At 40.8% G+C, this 19024-nt stretch overlaps 2 protein-coding genes across 3 annotated transcripts in view; one reads left to right on the top strand and one right to left on the bottom strand.

The window, feature by feature from the left end:
• The window catches only part of BZW1 (basic leucine zipper and W2 domains 1), a 10691-nt gene extending 1960 nt beyond the window's left edge, over positions 1 to 8731 (top strand). The window contains exons 2-11 of one of the 2 annotated variants that reach the window (XM_010007348.1): positions 430 to 606; positions 4238 to 4332; positions 4573 to 4638; positions 4917 to 5052; positions 5608 to 5717; positions 5837 to 6007; positions 6329 to 6475; positions 6795 to 6933; positions 8033 to 8155; positions 8387 to 8731. In XM_010007348.1, the coding sequence (XP_010005650.1) occupies positions 430 to 606; positions 4238 to 4332; positions 4573 to 4638; positions 4917 to 5052; positions 5608 to 5717; positions 5837 to 6007; positions 6329 to 6475; positions 6795 to 6933; positions 8033 to 8155; positions 8387 to 8418 (1196 nt within the window). In that variant the 3' untranslated portion in view covers positions 8419 to 8731. The remainder of the gene's footprint in view (positions 1 to 429; positions 607 to 4237; positions 4333 to 4572; positions 4639 to 4916; positions 5053 to 5607; positions 5718 to 5836; positions 6008 to 6328; positions 6476 to 6794; positions 6934 to 8032; positions 8156 to 8386) is intronic. The other variant, XM_010007349.1, reaches the window with a different exon arrangement.
• Positions 8732 to 9931: 1200 nt separating this feature from the next.
• On the bottom strand, positions 9932 to 18837 carry CLK1 (CDC-like kinase 1). The gene is made up of 15 exons (XM_010007389.1): positions 18703 to 18837; positions 17216 to 17352; positions 16893 to 17025; positions 15038 to 15174; positions 14652 to 14847; positions 13519 to 13609; positions 13041 to 13107; positions 12081 to 12197; positions 11782 to 11948; positions 11602 to 11696; positions 11388 to 11517; positions 11158 to 11240; positions 10544 to 10623; positions 10240 to 10330; positions 9932 to 10144 (listed from the first exon to the last, which is right to left on the bottom strand). Exons 1-15 carry the CDS (start codon positions 18835 to 18837, stop codon positions 9932 to 9934), a joined length of 1872 nt encoding a protein of 623 aa, XP_010005691.1.
• Between the last annotated feature and the right edge of the window lie 187 nt (positions 18838 to 19024).

Below are 19024 nucleotides of genomic sequence, written 5' to 3'. Positions count from 1 at the left end.
GAAAGAGTGGTCTAATATGTGAACTGGGCTGTTAGAATCATACTGAGAAGTCAGATAAGCTTTATTAGAGCCAGCTAACGATTATCACAAACAACTGTGCTTGGTGAAAGTACTGTTAGAATTCAGTCAGAGGTATCTAAGAAATGTTTTAGCTTTTGATAGCCATTCTCCCAGCCTTGACTTACAGGGGACCTAAAGCAGCAAAACTTACTGTTGACCATTTAAATTCTTCTTAAGCTACGCTGTTAAGTCAATGTCTGTGCTAGTTAACAGCAGTTGTCTTGGAAGGCTGGAAGGATCTCAGTTCTGTTTAACAGGCTTACCAGTGCAGGTTTTGGTAAGGGTTGTTTTTTAGTAAGATTTAAATTACAAACTTTAAAAACCAAACAGCTGTGTGTGACAACTTCAATTAAACACTTGTCTTTACAGATGAAAAAGAGAGGTTTGACCCTACCCAGTTCCAGGACTGTATTATTCAAGGTTTAACCGAAACTGGCACCGATTTGGAGGCGGTAGCGAAGTTTCTTGATGCTTCTGGTGCAAAACTTGACTATCGCCGCTATGCAGAAACGCTTTTTGACATTCTGGTGGCTGGTGGAATGCTGGGTAAGTCCCTTTGATGAGGCTGCTGTCAGCCTTGGTTCACTTGACTGCAAAAAGCTCCATTTTCTTTCAGTTTAAGAACTCTGTGAAAGAGCCCATTGAGTGTGAAGAACAGAGTTTATCTGTAGTAAAATGTCTGATCATCTTAGTGACTAACAGCAATCAGGTTACTTAGAAATATTCTGTATACCCCACAGTACTTTCGTTTGAGTCAGTTTCTGTTCTTCAAAGTGTAGACTGTAGAAACTTGGCTTAAAAGGAAAATATATTGGCTTGGTTTGTTTTTTTTTTCCAGGAGTGGATCACTTGACTCTGTAGTCAAGTTCCCTTCTGCTGGTGTGAGATGGATGAATGGTTGTTGCAGGTGTGTGGTCAGCGATTGCAATGCCAACAGAGTTGCCCAGACAGATTTTTACCCAGTCCTGTGCTTTGTGTAACCTGACCCTGTTATTTTGGAAAGTAATATTGTTTAAAGAACAATATCATGTGCTTAGGCTTGGAAATGCTATTACTGATCATCTGTTGTTAGCAATAGTGAGGCCATGGGCTCTACCAGATTTCAGGGAGTGAGAAATGAGAGGGTGGTCAAGTCAGCAGAAAACACAGGCTCTTCAAAGATCTACTCGGTGGAATACTATGGATTAGGGCCCTGGAAGGTATGGATATCCATGGTAGCTGGGCAACTTTCAAACATTACTTCTTCCAAGCTCAAGACCAGTGCATCCCTACGAGAAAGAAATGAAGTGGAGGAGGTAGGAGACCTAAATGGATGAGTAAGGGTCTTCTGGAAAAAATTAAATGGAAGAAGGAAATTTACAGGATTTGGAAAACAGGATTGGCCACATGGGAGAAATACAGGAACGTAGTCAAGAGAATGCAGGGATTCAACGAGGAAAGCTAAGGCCCACCTGGAATTAAATCTGGCAAGGGGTATCAAGGACAACAAGGGTTTCTTCAGTACATCAATAAAAAAAGGAAGATTAGGGAAAATGTAAGCCTGCTCATGGGTACCTCCCGTGGCAGAAGACACAGAGAAGACAGAGTTGTTGAATTCCTTCTTGGCTTCAGTCTTCATTGCAAAAGCCAATCCTCTTGAATCCTGGACCCTGGAGAAAAGAGATAAAGTCTGGAGAGAGGAAGTCTTTCCCTCAGTAGAGGAGGACCAAGTTAGAGGCCACTTAGCCAAACTGGACATCCATAAATCCATGGGCCCTGATGGGTTGCATCCATTCTCCTCCTCTACTATGCCCTGGTGAGGCCAACATCTGGAATACTGTGTCCAGCTCTGGGCTCCCCAGTTCAAGAGAGACAGGCAACTACTGGATAGAGTCCAGTGAAGGGTGACAAAGATGACTGGGGGACTGGAGCATCTCTTATGAGGAAAGGCTGAGAGAGCTGGAACTCTTTAGCCTGGAGAAGGCTGAGGGGAGACCTTGTTAATGCCTAAAATATATATATAGGGTGGGTTGCAGGGAAGATGGAGCCAGACTCTTTTTCAGTAGTTTCCAGTGACAGAACAAGGGCAACAGGCACAAGCTGGAACATAGGAAGCTCCATTTAAATGTAAGAATAAACTCATTTACTATGAAGGTGATGAAGCACTGGAACAGACTGCCCAGGGAGGTTGTGGAGTCTCCATCTCTGGAGATACTCAAGACCCACCTAGATGCAGTCCTGTGTAATGTGCTCTAGGGGATCCTGCTTTAGTGGGGGAGTTGGAATAGATGATCTCTAGAGGTCCCTTCCAACTCTTGACAATTTTGTGAACTGAAGGAGTGAAATGTGATGACAAAATATCTTGTGAACTCAAGTGCAGCCTATATGTAAAGAGAGCAAAAAGCAGGAGATGCTCATGGAGCAGGTAAGAAGTAGATGAAGGTAAATGAGGTTGATGAGTAGTTGAAAAAAGTGGTATTTCTAGATTTAGACTTTACATTTCCTGCTTGACTAAGTACTGTTTGGTAGGAAAGGGTTTAGATGGCAGGCACCTGTGTAAAATACAGGCTGAAAAGAGGACCCTTTTGTTGTCCACCTAGACTAGAAAAGTTCTGTCTCAGATTTTAGCATTTATGCAGTAGTTGATGGGGAGAATTTACATGAGAAATTTGGCAGTTGCAGAAAATTTCCTATAATGTAAGAGAAAATGAATTAAAATTGCCTAAATGCTAGGGGAAGGAGAGGAAATCCCTGGCTGTGGGCCAGAGTCAGGCTGGGTGGCAGTTCTGCAGTGGGGGTGGCAGGTGTTGAAGGATGTGTCTCTTTTATGTTCAGGTAGGCTTCACACTGGTCCTGTAGAAATAACAGGTGAGTTGCTTAAACAAATGCTGAAAAGCAAGGCCTTCAAAATGGTTTAACTTCATTAAATATTCCTGCTTATCTTGAAGCTGCATACTAAAACAGTGTTGCATAGTCTGAAATTAACTGTTATGTTCCTTTTAGCAAAAGGCTCTTTTGCTGATGTTACGAGAGCAGGTAGTAAGTAAGTAAAGTAAGTCAACTTGCCTGTCACGTGGAGCGTTGCTGCTTGAAACTGTTAATGTACAAAGTGTTATGGTCTTTGGTTTTACACTGAGTCTTAAGGAGTGCATCCTGTCTTGTGAAGTGTTCCTCCTAGCAATGAGACTGAGGGGGAAGGGGAAGAGGCTGCATTAATGGTGATATAAGGGTTCTTTATTCAGCTCCCTCTCTGTGACAGCTAGCTGAGTAGACTAGCTTTGATCTTTAGTCAGACACGGCAAAAAGAAACCTGGCATCTTGTTGCCTTTCCACCTTTGAATATTCTTACCATGAATGCTTATCTCCATCTTTAAGTCATGTTTCTTACTAATACATATCAAAAGATCTCCCTTATATGGATGCCATAAAAATTGGTGATGAGGTATTATGGCATTGGAGTTGGTGACTTAAATTCACCCTAGTTGGTGTAGCTGCCTGGCTACCAGGGAAATGGATGTCCAGGGCAGTGGTGGTGACCATCCCTGGAGGTAGTTAAGAGTCATATAGACATAGTACTTAGGGATATGGTTTAGTTAAGGACTTGTCAGGGTTAGGTTAAAGGTTGGATTCAATAGTCCTGAACATCTTTTCCAACCAAGTTAATTCTGTGATTCCATGAAATGCCTGCATTAAACTGAAGAAGAATAGTGAAGAAGCATCATCAAATTAGCAGCTAAAAAGCTAAAGTGCCTTTTAAGACTGAAGTTTCAGGCTTGTATCTCTGGGACACTAAATTTTGAAAATGCATTTCTACATGTTTTATTGCCTGTTGTGACTTAGTCTGTTATTTAAAAGACACTTAACAAAGCAGCACTATTGCAACAGACACTAAAAAGACACTTGCTAGGATTAAGCAGTTTTATGACTTCTTTAAGGAAAGAGGAGCTCATATGGTCATGTTAACTTCTCCATATATTAAGGAGATATGCTGCCAGTTAGAGTAGGGGGTCAGAATAAATAAATGTTTAAAGTTCCACTTTAGTAGTAGAGCACATGGAACTGTAGGGATGTCTTTAGTGATCCAATCATTCAGTTTATCATGAAAGGACAACAGGTTGCATATTACTTGAAATTCTTACTGTAGACACTACTCAGTACTCTGGGGAGTAGTATCACTAATGCTGACACCTTTCTTTAGCCCCAGGTGGTACCCTGGCAGATGACATGACACGCACAAACGTCTGTGTATTTGCAGCACAGGAAGACCTAGAAACCATGCAAGCATTTGCTCAGGTTAGTTCTGAAATGAGTACAATTGTACTTAACTCTTTAAGTGGTCAAAGATGAAATGTTTATGGTGTTGGAAGTTTAGGTAAAAATAATGTATAGCTTTAAGAAGCATACTGTAGAGGCAGACTAGCAGCCTCTTAAGCTAAAAGTGCTTTAAAAGAGTTCAGGCCAACTTTACTGAACTTGATTTAAAAAATGCTAATTAGTTCAGAGCAAAAATAACATTATACTTTCTCCTTTTAGGTTTTTAACAAGTTAATCAGGCGTTACAAGTACCTGGAGAAAGGCTTTGAAGATGAAGTCAAAAAGGTATGGAGTGAGTCCTTATCAGCTGACAAATAAACCTTCAAATTCTGCTAGTACAGAAGAGTTTTATCATACAATGGATTAGTAAAATAGAGCACTTAAGTAATTACCAGAAGAACAGTTAGCTTGTATGCCTAGTGGAGAAGACTACTAGTGAACTAGTTAATTTGCCAGTTGAGTAGCTTGATTGAAACAAGTGTCTTTCATGGAGGCAGTAGCCAAACTGTAGGGAGAGATGTAGTTTTATGGCAGCTCTTCTTACTTCTTAATTCGTCTTGCAGTTGCTGCTGTTTCTGAAAGGGTTCTCAGAGTCTGAGCGGAACAAACTGGCTATGTTGACGGGTATTCTGCTAGCCAACGGGACACTTAATGCATCGATTCTCAACAGCCTTTACAATGAGAACTTGGTTAAAGAAGGTATGTGTTGCCCAGCTCTTTAGGGAAGGACGGTGAGAAGTAGGTGGAAATGGTGATGACAGTACACTCCTGCTGCTTACTAGTTTCATCTGATGATAGACTGACCACAGGTTTAGAAAGGTAAACATGTGAAAAGTCTTGCTAGGATGTGAGAAAACTAGTCTTTTCAGAAAGCTTGTTTGTCGGACTTCCCTGCATGGCACTGGGGGTGCTGTCACTAGTGTTGCCCAGCAAGGATGTATTTTGTATTTTGCATAGGGACCTTTCAGAACGCAGAAGGTGTGTCATGTCTTTAGGCTCCTTCCTAAATTGCAGCAAGAAGAGTTGAATTTAGTGTGGAGAAGCCTTCATGATGCTGAGTGGTGAGAGAAATCCAGCATGGAGGAGGCTGCAGTATCCTCAGGCAGAGGTGCTGCAGCCAGTGCTAGGGCTGCCTTGGAGTACAGCTGCTGCTGCTTTGAGCAGGCATCTGGTGAACTAGATGTCCTGTACTCAAGCCTTCTGATTCTCTTTGTTTTGAACTTTAACAATATTATTAGTATTCCTGGTGCACAGGTGTTTCTGCAGCTTTTGCAGTGAAGCTGTTTAAATCATGGATAAATGAGAAAGATATTAATGCAGTGGCTGTCAGTCTTCGCAAAGTAAACATGGATAACAGGCTGATGGTGAGTACTGCTGAAATTACTGATGTACTGCTTAAGCCAGCTCACTAAATAGCATATACTGGCAAAATACTCAACATGCATTTCTTTTGTGAAAGAGTTGTTGTAAACTTAATTTTCAGGAACTCTTCCCAGCCAACAAACAAAGTGTTGAACACTTCTCCAAGTACTTCACTGAAGCAGGACTAAAAGAACTTTCTGAGTATGTTAGGAACCAGCAAACTATAGGAGCTCGGAAGGAGCTGCAGAAAGAACTTCAGGAGCAGATGTCACGGGGAGATCCATTCAAGGATGTAAGTATATGTCTGTAGACAAGGTGTAGGTGTTGAGTGTTTGGGTTTTACTTTGTAGCAACTTCGCTCAAATTACTTGAAATACAATAGCATCTAATGCTAATCTGAAGATATATGCCTAATTATATACTGAACTCAAACACCTAGCTCTCACTAAAAATTAAAATAAGACCAGTAGTCTTAATGTCCTGAATCCTGCTGTATGATTAAGAGGATTGTTTGTGGTTCTGAAGGCTTCTAGGCTGCCTTTAGAACTGAAGTTTTAATTTCGCTTTGTGTCAGATGCATCCTGTGTGCTGACTCTTATATTCTAATTGGCAGATAATCTTGTATGTGAAGGAGGAGATGAAGAAAAACAACATCTCAGAACAGACCGTGGTAACCATCATCTGGTCAAGTGTAATGAGTACAGTGGAATGGAACAAAAAGGAGGAGCTGGTAGCAGAGCAAGCCATTAAGCACTTGAAGGTATTGTAAATTAAGTATGGACTCTTGAACCCGTTGGGTAGGGTTTGTGCTTTCCTCAGTCTCCAGCTCCTTTTTGACTGAATTAAAACCTACAAACCCTCTTAATACAGAGACAGCATTAGAAGGGAAATTTTTCCCCCTGTAACTTGTATTATAGTCCAAGTTACTGAGGCAAAAGCAATAAGACTTTGGCAGAAGCACTGTGGGATGGGACAGGGGTTGCAGATTTCTAAGCAGTGGCTGATGGAAACTGCATCAGTCTAGTCAGGCAACAAATGTGACATGCTCTGTGTGTGCCAATTTTTCATTTCTGTTACAGCAATACAGTCCTCTACTTGCTGCCTTTACTACCCAAGGTCAGTCAGAGCTGACTCTTCTGTTGAAGATTCAGGAGTATTGTTATGATAACATTCACTTCATGAAGGCCTTCCAGAAAATAGTGGTGCTCTTCTATAAAGGTAACTTCTGTGAGGTTGTAGTTTGGAGGTGGGGAGCAGGGGAAGAAGACAAGGGAGTGTCAAGTTGTTCAGTTCTAGCAAGACCTGTAGGGAAGCACAGTGCTACACTGAACTTTATGAGCTGATGAACCTTCTACCTTCTGTTTGCTAAGATGGAGCAGTAAAATGAAAAAGTAATGTGGCTGACCTTGGCACGTGGGGAAACACTCTTCTAGATGAGGATACTGCCTGTTAGATTTTAAGAGTTGTGGTAGCTAAATTTAGATTTAAGGCTATTTGACCTCTTTAAGTGAGGTAAAGATACATGAAAGTGTGTTCCTCTTGGTTCTCTGTAAACATTGACTGTGAGCAGCCAGACATGGAGACCACACCTTCTGTTTGCTAAGATGGAGCAGTAAAATGAAAAAGTAATGTGGCTGACCTTGGCACGTGGGGAAACACTCTTCTAGATGAGGATACTGCCTGTTAGATTTTAAGAGTTGTGGTAGCTAAATTTAGATTTAAGGCTATTTGACCTCTTTAAGTGAGGTAAAGATACATGAAAGTGTGTTCCTCTTGGTTCTCTGTAAACATTGACTGTGAGCAGCCAGACATGGAGACCACCAAGGTATTCTAGGGTTCTGTAGGTTTAAACAGTTGTTAAAAGGTGATGCTGAAAACCATGCTGTGCACCAGTGGAAACACCACAGGAATGTAAGGAAACATCTTGTTAAACTGAAAACTATATTGTGAAATTTAAAAAACACCAACTTAAAAACAAAAGTCAAGTACACCACTTCCTGTGGTATACTTTAGGCTCTAAGGTCGTTAAATGGGTTTATTGTTCTTATCAGTTGACTGGTTTTCCTTAAGAGCGTGTCATCTCAAATAGCTGTGAAACATTCCAGGCTCAGGAAATCCACTGCAGCCAGTCTGAAATGCACAGTGGTCAGAATTCTAAAATAGGAGGCACTTCTAGTGCATGTGTATCCAGCCATGCCCAGGAAAGGAGTATGGATTGTGACACTTCCAGGGGAGGAAGCAAAGGCTGCCATTCAGGTTCTTGGTAGCTGGTAGTCAGTGGTTTGTTGTGTTAATACTGTTCTTGCACACCTTACAGCTGAAGTTCTGAGTGAGGAACCCATCCTGAAGTGGTATAAAGATGCACATCTTGCAAAAGGAAAGAGTGTTTTTCTGGAACAAATGAAAAAGTTTGTTGAATGGCTCAAGAATGCTGAAGAAGGTAACTAGCAGCTTAGCTCAAGAGTTGAGCTTGTTCATTTTGGGAACCTCAGGGCAATAATGCTTGGTTGGGGGGGGGGGGGGCCCCTCTGAGAGTGCCCCATGGTGCTGGCTGGAAAAGCTTGCTAGTGCAATCCAGGTGGATCTAATAGCAGCTACTATGTGGGATGCAAGCTGGGGGCTGTGGGGGAGTGACTACTGGCAGCCTGTTGAGGATGTCTCTCTGTTTCAGAGTCGGAGTCTGAAGCCGAAGAGGGTGACTGACCTGTGAACCTCTGTCCTCAGTAAAGCAAACAGGAGCTGTAGATGAGTGTCATGTCTCGTGTCCTGATTCTTGCATCCTACCTCCCTGTATCAAGCATGATATAAGGGCTCTCATGGCAATTTATTTTAATTGTTTTCTATAGTTACTAAAATACTGGGTTTAGTTTTTAAAAACACATTTTAAGTAGCTTACAGGAGCTGTTATAGATTTTACTCTTAACCTGCATTTGTCCTTTCAGTTATATTCTACCTCCTGTATTTTCTACTGTAATAATGTAATTTAAGGCCTTCCACAATGAAATTCATTTTACCCTTTGAGTTTTCTATCTCTAGTTGAGTAGACATGATACAGTGAATGACATTTATGGCAGTTCTGTTTGCAAATTAAACTGTAAAAAGCCTATAAAGTGAAGAGGCTGTGGCTTGTGTGGTAACTTGGTGTCACTTCAATCCATACCGCTTGCTCTAAAATATCCCCCTTCACAGGTGGTTGTCCATCTCCCCAAGGACTCCTTCATCTCATTACTATACTTCCAGCATAAAGCAATCCTTTATTCCAAGTGCTGGGTGAGATGGCTGCCCTGCTTCTGTGAGCTCAGCATCCTGCTGTAGAGAGACCATTCTGGTGAAGAGTGACCATGGTGGGAGTGTTAAGAAGAGTTACATCTCTGCACCTGCTGGCTGTCACAGCCAGGGGCTGCCAGGCAGCTGGGCACCAGTTGTGGGAGTCTCCTGGAAGAGAGAATGGTTCACATCCAGCTGCCCAGCAGCTGTGTAGAGCCCTGGCAGCAGGGCAGGAGGCTGCTGGCATGTGCTGCTTGGTACATGTGACTGCCAGAAGGTAAGGCAGACATAACTATCCTCTCACATTGAAGTTTAGAGATTATTTTATGCTGGCATGTGGCAGGTTAAACCAAAGTTTATCTGCTCCCAAAACCCTTAAATTCTTAATTGAAATTTGAAGGACAGCTCATAATTCAAGAAAGATTGGTGAAAGAGTGGTCTGGACTGATGTAAGCTAACAATGAGCATTAACTGAAATACTGGTAACCAGAGTACACTTAATTAAAAAAAAAAAAAGGTGATCATAATGCAATATTTTCAATACTACAGTGATCTTTCTTTGTAACTTTTTTTTTTTTTAAACAAATAAAGGCCATTCTTGCACTTACTGGCAAAAGCTGTCTCTGTTCTCTTATGCAGAAAGGAACCATACACTAAGGGGTAAAAATTAATCTTAGGTCTTTTGCTATTCCAATGGCAGTTGAATCTAACAATTAAAATAGTACTTCCTTGCTGTTGGGAGGCTTATTTTAGAAAGCAGTGGGTTCTGTCTTCCATGTGTTTAAAGTGAGCTGTAATGAGATTTTTATTCATTGAGGAAACACAACCAAGGTCATCAGTATCTTTTTCTTAGATAAGTTTTATGCCAGCAGCTCATTTAACTTCAGTATCCAAAAAAATCATAATATAAAATAGAGCACTTACAAAATAACTGTATACAATAAATATTTTAGCATTTTTTACATTTCTTTGGTGGACTGACGTCTGTATCAGCCAGCTCAGCTACAGGAGGCAGCACCCTTTTTTCCTTTTCCAGTGGGAAGAAAAAAGGATGTTTCAGTGCTTCTTCCAGAGTAATGCGCTTGGCTGGGTCATACTCCAACATCTTTTCAATGAGGTCAAAGAGGCTCTCATGGTCAGAGTCACGGCAGGTCATGAATGCCTCCATGAAGAAAACAACAAAACTTGTTTTTTTTTGAATCTTCCAATTGCACTTAAAGCTCCTCTCCCAAAAACATTCTCCCTCTGTCATCTTACCTTCAGTGGCTTACAGCGCCGCGACACGTATCTGCCAGCAGAACTATGTTCATCCCAATCCAGCCGGTCATGATGGAAATATTTGCGTTTCCTTAAACAAACAGACCACAGTTCATTACTCAAAGATTCTGTGTTGTCTCTTCACTAGAAGTTTATCAGCATGTTTGTTCACAACTCGGGAATATTCCACAAGTGGCCAGCTTATTTAATAGAGCAAAAGGATGAATCTGTATTTACATTTTTTAAATGGCTAGTAAATCAAATATGACATTTTTTAAATGAAACTACAGAAAAATAGCATTACCTGGTTTTCTTAATCATATGACTTGGCAATGGCCCCAGTATTCGCTCCATCATAGCCAAGTGTTCTTTGCTGTCATGGGTCTGGAGGGAAATCAAGATAGATGTGATTTCTCATTGTTAAAGGAAGTTACCAAAAACCACGTAACCTTCATTTTTTTTACTGTACCCCACATGAATTTCAGATTAAGGAAAAAGGAGAGGCTTTACTCATCTGTTTCTTGAAATAATTTAGAATCTACTGGAGGTTTTTTCCCTTAGCCCTTCTTTTTTTTTTCTTTGTTCATAAGTTTCAAGCCAGCAATACCGTCAAGATGACAGAATACAGGTATTTGAGTAGTACACGCTAATAGATAAAGCTACATCTGGTATTAGTGCATCTTACAGATTTCAGAGGTTAACAGGATCAGCCTTCCTATCGAGCTGGTACCAAAATGTTTACTGAAAGACATGAGACCGTTCCTTTGTGCTTGTATCTTCTGTTACCTTCAACTTGACTTTACAGAGAAATGCAGCTTCATTTCTTGCATAGACTATTCTTCTTAGTCTCCATCAGTCTAGCATGTTTTGAGGAAGCTGGGGATAGTTATACATATCATGTGGTTCATAGTTACCTACCGGAAATACTGTGAAACCAAGGTAGTATTCTATGAGAATGCAGCCAATGCTCCAAACATCACAGGGTTGTGACCATCCCAGTGCTGTGAAAAGATTCAGAACGTTCATGTTTATATCAGGCTGCAAACAGTTACGAGCTCAAGCAAGATATGCTACACTTCTGTAGCACCCTTCAATAGCTTACAGAAAAAATCTTAAGTGAAGGATCAGCCTAACAGACTTACACTGACCTAAGATAACTTCAGGAGCTCTGTAATGTCTTGTAGACACCAAAGTGCTGTGGTACTCATCGTCATATGTTGCACTCCCAAAGTCTACAACTTTGATATCAGGATTTTTTAGTCTGCGTTCATCACATTTCTGAAATAAAATAACAGGATACAAGTGAGCAAATAAACCCAGAGGATGGCTGAGGGGGAAGTGGGGAAGAGGGTAGCACCTTACCAGTTTGGGGTTATACTCTTCTACATAGTCAGACTTCACAAATAAAATATTTTCTGGTTTCAGATCTGTATGTGTTAACTTGTTTGAATGCAAAACTGCAAAATAACAACTATAGTTAGCAAATATTACAAAAAATCCCACCACAAAAACAAATAAAGCAAAAAAACCCACCATACTTACAGTTCACAGATTTGCAGATCTGATATGCCATCTGCCTAATATGGTCCAGCCGAAAGGGCAGAAAACCGTTCTCTTTAATAAAGTCATAGGTGCTGAGCCCCAGTAGCTCAAAAACAATGCAGACATGTCCATGGTACTCAAACCATTCTAACATCTGGACACAGCGACTGCAAAAGCAGGAAAATACATTAATTGCAGCAGGCAGTTGTGTAACACTAAGGTACATGTCATGTTACAGAAAGTGATGTCACAGAAGTCTTGAAGTCAAAACAAAGTACAGTTAGCTCTATAATACTTACTATGTACTGCTGGGATCTGATGCATTGAGATGTTCCAGTACTTGCACTTCTGCACGTGCAGCTTCAGAGTACCTATCAACATTTTTTACTATTTTCACAGCTACATGTCTGCCTTCCCTGAAAAGAGATTTTTAACAGTGATTAATTGGTAGTTTTAACTAAGAATACTCAGAAATTACCACCATATACAAAACCTTTTCTGGTAAGGTTCCACTAAGTCCATACTGACTTAGTATAACCAAGTTGTATCTATGTACAAACTCGACAAATTTAAATTTTGAAAACACACTTGATACCTTACATATCAGTATTATTCTTAAAGGTTAAAAGCCCCATTTACCTCTTTTTTGTATTTATGTATGCTGGGCTAATAGTAGAGAAACCTCCACATTTCTCAGCCTAACACAACTGTCAGGCAAAAATAACAGCTGCCTTCAGTCACGTGAGTAGTGAAATTGTAATTCAGGCATCAAATGCCTTCTATAGGGACTAGAACGACAATTTAACAGCAAACCTACAGTCAAACACAAAATACATAATTGATTTATAATATACTCACTGCTAGAACCCAAATGGCACTTCATCATCACAGATTATACTTTTGGTAAGCTACCTGATGTCCAGCCCTTGGGTGGCCAGGCCCCCAGTGAGGGGGGCAGCTTTACCCCACATTCTCTAGGCCACCTCCCCCCAGCACTCTTTGATCTCTACCAGGCTGGGATGCACCTGCGGAAGATGCACCCATCACCTCAGCCACCAGTCCTGCACAATCCTCCTGCCTGGGTGCTGTTTTTAGCATGATGTACTAACAAATTTGTTTGCCAACTGTGGTAGACTTAAAGGAGGACACAGAATAGCATATAGAGAAGATAAATCCTGATACAATCAGAAAGCAGTTCACAAACCACACTGTGATAGTGTTAGAAAAAAAATTACATGTATTTAATGAAAAATACTTACTCTTTGTGATCAATGCATTCCACTACTTTTCCAAAAGCACCTTCACCCAAAGTAGCAACAATCTCATCTATAAAGAAAAGAACTCTCAGTCACAAAAGTTGTAAAGTCACTCATCTATTAAAAAAACAAGCAAACAAACAAAAATAAACCAAAAAGACTAAGCACTATCACTTAAGATTATTCTAGACTGTGCTTCTTTAAATTGTAAATATCTAGTTCGAGAGATGTTATGGGACAACTCTCATCAAGGCACATTTATCTCATTCTAGCAGGTTCATTAACTTCATTTACTGGTTTTTGGGGGAAAAAAAGGGAAAAAGAAAAAAGAAGTATTTAAGTTCTGCAGTAAAAGACTAACAATCCCCACCCCCAAACAAAAAAGACAGAAAGAAAAGACTTCCAAAGCCCCCTTCTCATCTTATGCTAGAAGAACTTAGTCTATCTGAAAAGTTAATAAATTTTGAAAAATATTCTATACATCTTGCACTTAGTACGTCTCCACTCTGACAGATCAGGTGACCCTCCTCATCATCCTCTACACTCCCGGATCTTTTCCTTCGATGACTCTTCTGGAACGGCACCAAGATCGTCCAGCCAATCAATAAACCCAAGTGAATTCAGGTCAGAATACGAATTCATTCAGCAGGGAGATATTCAGGCATTCAGATACACGCCAGGCCACAAACGGTTGGCAGGAGCAATTTCAAATTCAGTCCCCAGAAATTCACAGGGCACATAGTTTATGTTACAGGAGAAAAACATGGCAAGGAACAGATTTTCAGAAGAGATATGCAAAGTGGCAAGGCAACAAAAAAATTACAACACAATTGTTTTTCTTTCTTAAAAGACTGGTTCACTGAATTTTACTTTAGGATTTCAGTGCCCGTATTTTTTTATAAGCAAAAAGATTTAATAATTTTCTTTTACATATATATGTATGAAAAAATAGCCCTGTGGCCACATTAACACCCATCTTACTCTGTAAGAATTTATTTGTTTTACAATCATAAACAGCATATACATTTACTTCAGACTGTCAGCTGAAGACCTTCAACTATAACTCCTAGCTTCAGCTTTTTAAAGAGTTAAATATATAACAAAGATCACAAAAACTGCCCTGCTAGCGGGCAGTCATCATACATATCTGATTCTACAGATTTTTCAGTGATACCTACAACACTTTACTAAATAAAACTTCTTAAAAAGTAAAAATCTGACATTATCTCCTTGCTCTTTCAGTGATACTTTGTCAAAAGCAAGCTTAAAAGTTTGTGCTTGTTTTTTTGAGTAGGGCTGAAATAAATGCTTGCCATAATAAAAATTCTGAAGGCACGAAAGTGATGCCTGTATTTCAAGTACTCCAATTGATGGTTATTATTAATTAATCTGCTCAAATATATCCAATGAACAAATAGCAAGCCTGTCTTCTGTGCTATCACAAGCATGCCTACAAACTGTACATTTTTACTGAAGGAAATAAAACCCTCATCTACCACTGCTAGCTAAAGGAATAACCTACTATCAACAGTTTTCCGCAAACCCCCCACTGCCCAGGTGAGAATCTATCTTCTTAAAATAAAAAACATCCTAAATTAAAATTGGTCACACCACCTGTGAATGATGATGATGACAGGTAGTGTGATGTGTCTTGTATTTCCTTTTGTAACTACTCGCCCCACTATGACCCGATGATTTGCTACTGTGGTGCCCAGTATCATGTCCTTGATCGTACTCGTTTCTGTATTCTTCAACATAACGTCGTTCATGATGGTCTCTTTCATTTACAGATTTGGTTTCTGAATGGGTACTACAAACAAAGGATCAAATACACTTAATTAAAATAACCCCTACCAAGACAGCTTTCTTGTTTTAAGCTGCAAAACACCTCCCTTGAAATATCTTCAACTCAAAAATGAATATATTATCAGATGCCCTGAGAAGAATAATAAAATCTTAAAACATATGTTTGCTGACACCAAAAATCAAAAGTTATTTACCTGTCAGGAAGTTTAGAAAGATCATGTTTGCAGTGCTTGTTCTCTTGTGCACCACTTAATGATGACCTCTTTCTCTTATTAGCACTGTTGCATCTTCTGTGATCAGGAGTTTCTTTTTTATCCCTAGAATGCCACACCTGTAACAAAGATATTTTGCTCTTTTAATTACATCCCATAGACAAACAATGCCTTTTCATAGTCATTATTTCACACAATGTTTAGGCGTTGGAAGGACCTCAAAAGATCATCTATAGTCCAACCCCTCTGACAGAGCAGGATCCCCTAGAGTAGGTTACACAAGAATGTGTCCAGGTGGGTTTTGAACGTCTCTAAAGAAGGAGACCGTTTTCATCACTCTCACAGTGAAAAAGGTTTTCCTCACGTTGAGGTGGAACCTCCTATGCTCCAGCTTGCACCTGTTGCCTCTTGTCCTATTATTGGACATTACTTATCAAATTAACACTATAATGAAGATTGTACTTTCCCTCAACTACCCAATTTTCATTTTTTCTTTACTCTTTCTTCCATCTAATTTTTACATTCAAGAGCCTTTTTAAATTAACCATTTTTTATAGGAAAACACAAACCCATTAGCTACTTCCTACATAAGATTTTAAAACAATGTATCATGGCTCAAACACTAAACACATGCTTTAAGGTGTTATTTCTGCAAAGCTGCTCAGGAACCCAGTGGTGCATGTGCCAGAAAAAAGGTAAGCTTCCATGCACTTAAAAAGGGCATACAAATATTGCCCTGCATGCTTGGCTTCAGGGAACTGGTCATCAACTTGTACCATGCTTCTTTCAACAGACTCCTGAAGAGTTCACAGAATCTCAGAATAGCAGGGATTGAAAGGGACCTCTGGAGATCAACTCCAACCCTCTGCCACACCAGGATCACCTAGGAAAGGCCACACAGAAACACATCCAAATGGGTCTTTAAAGTCTTCACTGAAGGAGACTCTGCAACCTCTCTGGGCAGCCTGTCCCAGGGCTCCATAGGCCTCACAGAAAATAAGTTTTTCCTCATGTTGAAGCGGGACTTCTGTTGTTTCAGTTTTTGTCTTTTACCCCTTGTGCTATCACACGGCATCACTGGACCACTCTTCCTGACACCGACCCTTCAGATATTTGTCAATATTAAGATCTCCTCTCAGTCTTCTCCAAACTAAAGAGCCCCAGGTCTCTCAGCCTTTCCTGAGACAGGTGTTCCACGCCCTTAATCATCCTTGCAGTTGGACTCTCTCTAGTATATCCCTGTCCCTTTTGAACTGGGAAGCCCCAAACTGGACACAGCACTCCAGATGTGGTCTCACTAGCGCAGAGTCCAAATTAGCACTGAAACAGAAGCCAAGTCAAATGACACTAACATTTATCTCCTAGTTACTTCGCTCAAAGCATTATCTCCTTGCTCTTTCAGTGATACTTCGTCAAAAGCAAGCTTAAAAGTTTGTGCTTGTTTTTTTGAGTAGGGCTGAAATAAATGCTTGCCATAATAAAAATTCTGAAGGCACGAAAGTGATGCCTGTATTTCAAGTACTCCAATTGATGGTTATTATTAATTAATCTGCTCAAATATATCCAATGAACAAATAGCAAGCCTGTCTTCTGTGCTATCACAAGCATGCCTACAAACTGTACATTTTTACTGAAGGAAATAAAACCCTCATCTACCACTGCTAGCTAAAGGAATAACCTACTATCAACAGTTTTCCGCAAACCCCCCACTGCCCAGGTGAGAATCTATCTTCTTAAAATAAAAAACATCCTAAATTAAAATTGGTCACACCACCTGTGAATGATGATGATGACAGGTAGTGTGATGTGTCTTGTATTTCCTTTTGTAACTACTCGCCCCACTATGACCCGATGATTTGCTACTGTGGTGCCCAGTATCATGTCCTTGATCGTACTCGTTTCTGTATTCTTCAACATAACGTCGTTCATGATGGTCTCTTTCATTTACAGATTTGGTTTCTGAATGGGTACTACAAACAAAGGATCAAATACACTTAATTAAAATAACCCCTACCAAGACAGCTTTCTTGTTTTAAGCTGCAAAACACCTCCCTTGAAATATCTTCAACTCAAAAATGAATATATTATCAGATGCCCTGAGAAGAATAATAAAATCTTAAAACATATGTTTGCTGACACCAAAAATCAAAAGTTATTTACCTGTCAGGAAGTTTAGAAAGATCATGTTTGCAGTGCTTGTTCTCTTGTGCACCACTTAATGATGACCTCTTTCTCTTATTAGCACTGTTGCATCTTCTGTGATCAGGAGTTTCTTTTTTATCCCTAGAATGCCACACCTGTAACAAAGATATTTTGCTCTTTTAATTACATCCCATAGACAAACAATGCCTTTTCATAGTCATTATTTCACACAATGTTTAGGCGTTGGAAGGACCTCAAAAGATCATCTATAGTCCAACCCCTCTGACAGAGCAGGATCCCCTAGAGTAGGTTACACAAGAATGTGTCCAGGTGGGTTTTGAACGTCTCTAAAGAAGGAGACCGTTTTCATCACTCTCACAGTGAAAAAGGTTTTCCTCACGTTGAGGTGGAACCTCCTATGCTCCAGCTTGCACCTGTTGCCTCTTGTCCTATTATTGGACATTACTTATCAAATTAACACTATAATGAAGATTGTACTTTCCCTCAACTACCCAATTTTCATTTTTTCTTTACTCTTTCTTCCATCTAATTTTTACATTCAAGAGCCTTTTTAAATTAACCATTTTTTATAGGAAAACACAAACCCATTAGCTACTTCCTACATAAGATTTTAAAACAATGTATCATGGCTCAAACACTAAACACATGCTTTAAGGTGTTATTTCTGCAAAGCTGCTCAGGAACCCAGTGGTGCATGTGCCAGAAAAAAGGTAAGCTTCCATGCACTTAAAAAGGGCATACAAATATTGCCCTGCATGCTTGGCTTCAGGGAACTGGTCATCAACTTGTACCATGCTTCTTTCAACAGACTCCTGAAGAGTTCACAGAATCTCAGAATAGCAGGGATTGAAAGGGACCTCTGGAGATCAACTCCAACCCTCTGCCACACCAGGATCACCTAGGAAAGGCCACACAGAAACACATCCAAATGGGTCTTTAAAGTCTTCACTGAAGGAGACTCTGCAACCTCTCTGGGCAGCCTGTCCCAGGGCTCCATAGGCCTCACAGAAAATAAGTTTATCCTCATGTTGAAGCGGGACTTCTGTTGTTTCAGTTTTTGTCTTTTACCCCTTGTGCTATCACACGGCATCACTGGACCACTCTTCCTGACACCGACCCTTCAGATATTTGTCAATATTAAGATCTCCTCTCAGTCTTCTCCAAACTAAAGAGCCCCAGGTCTCTCAGCCTTTCCTGAGACAGGTGTTCCACGCCCTTAATCATCCTTGCAGTTGGACTCTCTCTAGTATATCCCTGTCCCTTTTGAACTGGGAAGCCCCAAACTGGACACAGCACTCCAGATGTGGTCTCACTAGCGCAGAGTCCAAATTAGCACTGAAACAGAAGCCAAGTCAAATGACACTAACATTTATCTCCTAGTTACTTCGCTCAAAGAGGAAACACTAAATAACTTGTTACACGTTTTTTATTTCACTTCCCAATCGTGAATCGGTTCTAAGTCACAAACTGCTTCTCAGGCCGACCAGGCCGGGTTCGGCGGCGACGCTGCAGCGCGGCCCGTGGGCTGCGGGAAGAGGCAGCGGCGCCCGCGCCCCCCGCACACTGAGCGCCCTAACGCGAAGCCATGGAGCGCCAGGTTTCACTAAAGGGAGACCCATGTCTCACCAAATCCTCGCTCTGGCAGCAGGCTCCGTTCTCGACCCCGAGAAGGGGCACGGGAAAGGCCTCCGGCCTCCCTCGCTAAGGCGACCGCAGCCATTTTCTCTCGGCACGGAACAAGGCACGAGTACAGAACATGGCGGCCGCCTGGAGACGGGGACCCGGAGGTGCCTCGGTCGCCCCACC

The sequence above is a fragment of the Chaetura pelagica genome, unplaced genomic scaffold (genome assembly GCF_000747805.2).
Source record: "Chaetura pelagica isolate M959 unplaced genomic scaffold, ChaPel_1.0 scaffold21, whole genome shotgun sequence".
NCBI classification, from domain to species: Eukaryota; Metazoa; Chordata; class Aves; order Apodiformes; family Apodidae; genus Chaetura; species Chaetura pelagica.
Note: the sequence above shows the minus strand (reverse complement) of the source record. Positions and strands in the feature narration are given on the sequence as shown.

Bases quoted from the DNA above. Each gene is read 5' to 3' on its own strand.
- CLK1 (XM_010007389.1), bottom strand. From the start codon at position 18,837: ATGGGTCTCCCTTTAGTGAAACCTGGCGCTCCATGGCTTCGCGTTAGG. The intron at 12,198-13,040 runs GTAAGTATTTTT...ATCTCTTTTCAG, and splicing joins GAATGCATTGATCACAAAGA to GGAAGGCAGACATGTAGCTG. The intron at 11,949-12,080 runs GTAAGTATTATA...CTGCTTTTGCAG, and splicing joins TCAGATCCCAGCAGTACATA to TCGCTGTGTCCAGATGTTAG.